Source organism: Triticum urartu, chromosome 7A, assembly GCF_056163025.1.
Source record: "Triticum urartu cultivar PI428250 chromosome 7A, HENAU_Tu73, whole genome shotgun sequence".
Taxonomy (NCBI): Eukaryota; Viridiplantae; Streptophyta; class Magnoliopsida; order Poales; family Poaceae; genus Triticum; species Triticum urartu.
Window position 1 is genome coordinate 521,786,541 of NC_141879.1, and position 6,169 is coordinate 521,792,709.

At 45.7% G+C, this 6,169-nt stretch overlaps 1 protein-coding gene across 1 annotated transcript; it reads left to right on the forward strand.

Annotated features, from left to right (window-relative positions):
- The first annotated feature begins 2,036 nt into the window (after positions 1 to 2,036).
- LOC125522167 (GDSL esterase/lipase At5g45910) lies at positions 2,037 to 5,755 on the forward strand. The gene is made up of 5 exons (XM_048687246.2): positions 2,037 to 2,660; positions 2,749 to 2,964; positions 3,094 to 3,242; positions 3,320 to 3,593; positions 5,265 to 5,755. The coding sequence occupies exons 1-5, from the start codon at positions 2,408 to 2,410 to the stop codon at positions 5,489 to 5,491; spliced, it is 1,119 nt and encodes a 372-aa protein (XP_048543203.2). The 5' UTR covers positions 2,037 to 2,407; the 3' UTR covers positions 5,492 to 5,755.
- The last annotated feature ends 414 nt before the right edge of the window (positions 5,756 to 6,169 follow it).

The window sequence follows — 6,169 nt, forward strand, 5'->3', positions numbered from 1 at the left end:
ACTTCCAAGTCAGTGACAACCCCACGATTCGAAAGAATCGAAAATGGCTGAGTAATTAGCGCGTCCGTTAATTAATAATTAATGACACATTAATTTTTCCGAGTAGAAAAAATATAGACAACATTCGTAGCTTTGTCATCGGCTCGGCTCATTCCTGAAACCCGACGCAACGCGTCGTGACGAGGCAAGGCAAGGCATGGCGTGGCGAGGCGAGCGAGGAGGAGGAGCACGCGTGTAGGTCTCCTCTTCTCATGCTCATACAAGTGCTAAAAGAGTTCACCTTATAAAGTGGTGCAACTCACTCTCACCTAGCAGTATGGGACTAAACGCTAGTCTCACTTACACTACACACAGCTATGTATGAATGGACCATGAGAATTTCATATTTTAGATGGAATTTAGGCCAAAGGCCTACTAGTAAAATCCAACAGAATTGCCATGGTGGGAGTTGCACATAGGGAGCTGACTATGCTTCTTGATGCTCTGTGGTAGCACCTGGAGGCTTGCACGTCGATTTGGGGGCTTAAAGGGTGTCGCCACATTACATAGGTTTTATTGTGCTCCACGCTGCATTCTTCTCGTCGGTTCTTTAACTTGGTGTGTTTCTTCTTCTTTGTTCTTCCTTCCATCGCAGTTGTTTCCTATTTAGATTGGGGAAATTATCCATTGGACCGAGGGGCAGGAAATTCTTTCTATATATATAGAGTCCACCCGGCCCGGGTGAGATTGCGGAAATTCACTCCCGACGGGAGACGACCCCTGGTCTGCGAGGATGCGCCATTGCAACATTTCCACTAGGGTACTGCCCAGCTCTCGCTATCCACTATTTTATTTGTGGCTTGATGGACATCGTTTGAGTTGATTAGGCCAGCGTGGTTCCGAGTTGTTGGTATGAGCATATTCTATAGAGGGCATTATCAGGTCATCTTGTGTTCTCTAGGATTTTCGAATCCCCTCTAGGATATGTTGTTTTGTGCAAATGTTTTGCTTGTGTGGTAGAGTCACATCGATGGATAGTTGTCATTGTACTCATGGTCATGTCCTAGTCCATGCACGTAGAAATGTGGCAACTTTTCCTTCAAAAAAAATGTGGCAACTTTCTCTCTCAGTGCTTGGCCCCATGGTGGTATCTTTGTTCACTCTCTATTATCTCACTTCTTGTTGCTACCTTTCAGCCAGGAGCAGTTTTAACATTCTCCTTTTTACCCCTTTTTTCGCATGAAAGGTAAAAGTATATAATAAATATGAGCCGTTGATTTCACCGATTAGCGGTTTGATTAACTCTTACCTTCTTAGCTTATATAAAAAAAAGATAAGAGGGAGCATGTTAAAATTTGCCTTCAGTTATGTCTTTGTGTGTGCTCGCGACGATTTGTTCATTCTCCGTGTGTCGTGCGATATGGCTCGCCTTTCTTGATGTTTGATCCTCTTTTCGTTTGTGCGTGGCCATTCCTGTCACGTCTGAATATAGGATTGGTAATGGCTTTCGGGGTTTCTGTTCAATGCAATTGCCCAAAAACAGCGTGGCTCATCTCCAAGGCGTGGTGTGCAGGTTCAACGCGATTGTCCAAAAAGCGTTGCAGCTTATCCCAAAGATGTGCTGTGCATGTCTTGCTACGTGCTGCACGCCTTGCGTTTGTTCCTTTGCGTTTTCCTGTTTTGGTCAACCTATTCACACGAATATATTTTCTGTGTGTGTGTGTTGGCCTCTAGCTCTGTCGCTTTGTAGGTGGAAAGACACCGAGAGTGAAGCACGTGAGCCCTGGGATAGTAAACGACCACCAAAGAAACCGTTAACCGCCTCATTCAGCCAAAGAAGAAGTTCTAAAAAGCTGGCTAAAACTGGCATCGTAGGACGAAGCATCGCCCAGGTTGATTTGTGCCGGCAACCCGAACACGTTGCCAGGGTGCCTAGCCACGATTCAGCGGCCACTTACCACCGCTGGTGCGGTGGTGCCACTCCTCCCCACGGCCCTCCGCGTGCCGTCCCGGTGTCCCACGAAGGCACGCATTCAATACCGCCACTACGGTGGCCATCAGTCAATGCGCCACCCCAAGCCAAATCAAGCTCGCCACCCCAGCAAAGGGGACGGCCATCCGTCCCCGGACCAGGCGCCGGCCCATCACGTCACGGCGCCGCGGCTGGGAGCGGAATAAAACGGGAGCTGTAGCCAGGATCTGGTTCCACCGGCGCACCGCCACAAGAGACGAAACTCCCGACGCGGGACTCCACCTTCGCTCCCCCACACGGGAAGAAGCAGACAAGCGGCGCGTTTCCCCACCGGGAAGCTACTAGTAACCGCGGCCAGCCGAGGCTTCTCCTCCTTCTTCGTCTTCTTTCTCCCCTACTCTTTTTTGTTCTCCTCGCCCACGGTTTCCTGGCCGGACCACGGGGGATAGGCGGGCAATGGCGACGGCGAGGCGGGGAGGAGTGGGCTGGAGGGCGGTTCTTGCGGCGGTGCTGCAGCTTCTCGTGGCGGCGGAGGCCGGGAAGTACAACGCGGTGTTCAATTTTGGGGACTCCCTGGTGGACGCCGGCAACCTGGTGACCGAGGGCATCCCGGACTACCTCGCCACGGCGCGGCCGCCCTACGGCCAGTCCTACTTCGGGTACCCCACCGGCCGCTGCTCCGACGGCCGCCTCGTCATCGATTTCATCGGTAATTCGCAGATTGGTCCTTTTGAGTCATGTCTTGGTCGCGTCCTCGGTTCGAGATTCGACTGATTTGGCTTCCCTGGTGCCCGCAGCGCAAGAGTTCGGGCTGCCGCTGCTGCCCCCGTCCAAGGCCAAGAACGCCAGCTTCGCGCAGGGCGCCAACTTCGCCATCACCGGCGCCACGGCGCTCGACACGGAGTTCTTCGAGAAGCGGGGGCTCGGGAAGAGCGTCTGGAACTCCGGGTCACTCTTCACCCAAATCCAGTGGCTACGCGACCTCAAGCCCTCCTTTTGTAACTCCACCCAAGGTAGTACTCTATAGTACAAGAAACAAAATAAATTATTCTTTATTCACATTCATATTATATCTCCATTTCATTGACGTTGATGTCTGCATTTTATCTGAATTGGGTGTTCCTGTTTTCTTGTATCTGAAGAGTGCAAGGATTTCTTTGCCAAGTCCCTGTTCGTCGTGGGTGAATTGGCCGGAAATGACTACAACGCGCCGCTCTTTGCCGGGAAGGATCTCAGCGAGGCCTACAACCTGATACCCCATGTCGTTCAGGGCATCTCAGATGGTGTCGAGGTGAGCATTTGCGTCCTTGCAGTGTTCCAGCATGCTGTGTGCAGTAGCTTTGTTCTAATTCCTTGTGCGTGCTGCAGCAATTGATTGCCGAGGGGGCAAAGGATTTAATTGTGCCTGGAGTGATGCCGTCTGGGTGCTTTCCAGTGTACCTGAGCATGTATGTTGATCCTAAAGAGGGGTACGGTCCGCGTACCGGCTGCCTCAAGCGATTCAACACATTTTCATGGGTGCACAATGCGATGCTCAAGCGTGCGCTGGAGAAGCTTCGTGCCAAGCACCCTGGCGTCAGGATCATATATGGGGATTACTTTACACCAGTTATCCAGTTCTTGCTTCAGCCTGAAAAGTTTGGTGAGTTTCCAAGTTCTTTATCTTGTGCTGTAACTAGGTTGTCACCTATAAATAATTAAATATGTTAATGTGATTGGTTTAGCACTGGAAAACTTGTGGAGTCTGATATTATATTACTAAATATTTGCTCTCTTAGTTCTAAATTTGAGATAGAAATTTAACATTTCTTAACATACCTAATTTGACTTAGTTTCCTAGTCAGCTGTCAAACTATGTACTTGTGAGATGCAATAAACGTTACTGATAAAAAATTCAGATCTAGGTGTAGGGTTTTTCAGTGTCTTACAGAGTGCCATTTATCTTCTGTGTGTTTAAGATGTGACATACCATAAGTATACAAATTTTGTTATAATCATATGGAATGTCATACTCTAGCATATGGAGTATCTAGTATCTACATCCAGAATACTACAAATTTTGTCAGTGATGCAGATACCAGGAGTAATCTTCCATTAACCAAAAAGTACGGAGTATACTTCTATGGAGATTTCACATTGTTTTTTTTCTTCTGATATTGGGAAATGGACCTATTAGCTCTCATGCCTTAGTTGTGCATGTTTTCATAGGCTGTGGCACAACTGTTGCAGTAAATCCTTGTTTTGTGGATTCTTGTCGCCATACAACATTGGCAGCTAAAAACTTGCCCCTGCCCTTTAAGTTATCAAAACTATATAAGAATTTATATCTTGTATTCGTGTTCAGCCCATATAAAATTGTCCACAGCATAAGTACAATCATCTCGACGGCTAACTGTGAAGTTTAGATCTGCCTGCAAGAGAAAATCCTTATCTCGTATCGAAAAGAAATCTTAAGGAGCTGTAAAGGCATATCTATAGAACATCAAAGCAATGTGTGTATTAGTACATCAAAGCAATGTGTGTATTAGTGTATCATGCCATATTGAAACAAAAAATTGCGAGTTCTCAAGCAGAAATTACTTCTGCATTAGGATATTGCTAAATTGGGCATTTTATTATGAGAATCATGTAGAGCATCATCTTCCTACCTGGTAGTAAGTGTTGCAATGGTAAGATTTCCGAATAACAAACTTATATTCAAGTCCTTACCACTAGACAGTGAAATACAAACACCAGAAATTTGCCCAGTTAGCTGAACCGATCTTATGCCCATATATATATTTATGTTTATTATTTCTGTTCATACTTATTGTTTATTCCCGTTGTAGAAAAATGAACATGTACTGTACTTTAGACATCATTCTGAACAAATAAGAAACAAAGGCTCATACAGGTGACACATTTGTGTCAGAGGAAGAAATTTCCATTTACTGATCGCTTTAAGGACACACGAGAGCCATGACCCATCATCTCTGTTTCACTGGCACATTAGCAGAATGGTAGTCATTTAATTATTCCGGCATGTTTGTCTTGAGTCTTGACTACCGCCTCGTATCACAAGCATAAGATGTTCTAACTTTTTTCTGAATCGGATGTATATAGACACATTTTAGTGTGTTTGTTCGCTCATTTCAGTGTATGTAGTCCATGTTGAAATACCCAAAACATCTTATGTTTATGAACCGAGGGAGTACATGATAAGGGGCAAAGATGTGTCTATCGTTTGTATAAACATGATATACATCTGTTCGCAGAAAGCAACCAAGGAGATTTTCTGCCAAGCAGGGACCTAACATTTCAGCTCTTGATGCAGGATTTCACAAGCAGCCGCCTAGAGCATGCTGCGGCGCTCCCGGGAAGGGCCCTTACAACTTCAATCTGACAGCCAAGTGCGGCGAGCCTGGTGCTACGCTGTGTCCTGATCCAAAGACACATTGGAGCTGGGACGGCATTCACTTGACTGAAGCCGCATATGAGCACATTGCCAAAGGTTGGTTGCATGGCGAATTCGCGGATCAACCTATCATACAATCTTCCTGATCATCTACCTACCTAGTCGCTTGGCCAGTTGTGCCTCTAGAGTATGAAAATAGCACACCATATTGGAAGAGATAAGGTATAGCTCCATATAGCAGCATATATGTATATCTCCATCCATTTTGTTGGGATTCATGGCAGTCGATTAAAGAGAGATGAGATAGGAGGCTATTAAAGCATCATTTCTTCATTCATCAGGTGGTATAAGTAACAAAATGTATTGCGTAAAGTGGTTGGATATGATGCATATTATTGTGATAATGTGGAGCATCTGACTTACTGATCAAAACCCACTATGGTTCTTAACATTTTGACCTCGATGCCTTGCATCAACCTTAATAACATTGCATCAATCAACTTCAATAAAATATGATTCTGCATCAGAAGATGCAGAGACCGGGGTGTTTATCCTTCCTTTAAAAGAAATGTTGAACTAAAACCAGAACACTTATTTGGAATGGAGGGAGTACCGTACCGGGAAAGTATATAGTGCTCCCAGGTTTGAGGTGCTCCCGGTGCTTCAAATATCCGAAAAACATTTTTAAGATGTTCAAAAAATTCTGAAAAAAATGCAGCAAATCGACGGAACATCGATGTCTCTTGTCACAAAATTTCAAATCAAAATTCGAAACATCGCTCGAGATACATCGACGTTCTGTCGATGCTGCATTTTTTTTCAGA

What these genes read in the sequence shown, in the direction of transcription:
- LOC125522167 (XM_048687246.2), top strand. Translation starts at nt 2,408, where the DNA reads ATGGCGACGGCGAGGCGGGGAGGAGTGGGCTGGAGGGCGGTTCTTGCG. An exon ending in CCTCGTCATCGATTTCATCG is followed by an intron (nt 2,661 to 2,748) that starts GTAATTCGCAGA and finishes TGGTGCCCGCAG; the next exon opens with CGCAAGAGTTCGGGCTGCCG. An exon ending in GCATCTCAGATGGTGTCGAG is followed by an intron (nt 3,243 to 3,319) that starts GTGAGCATTTGC and finishes TGCGTGCTGCAG; the next exon opens with CAATTGATTGCCGAGGGGGC.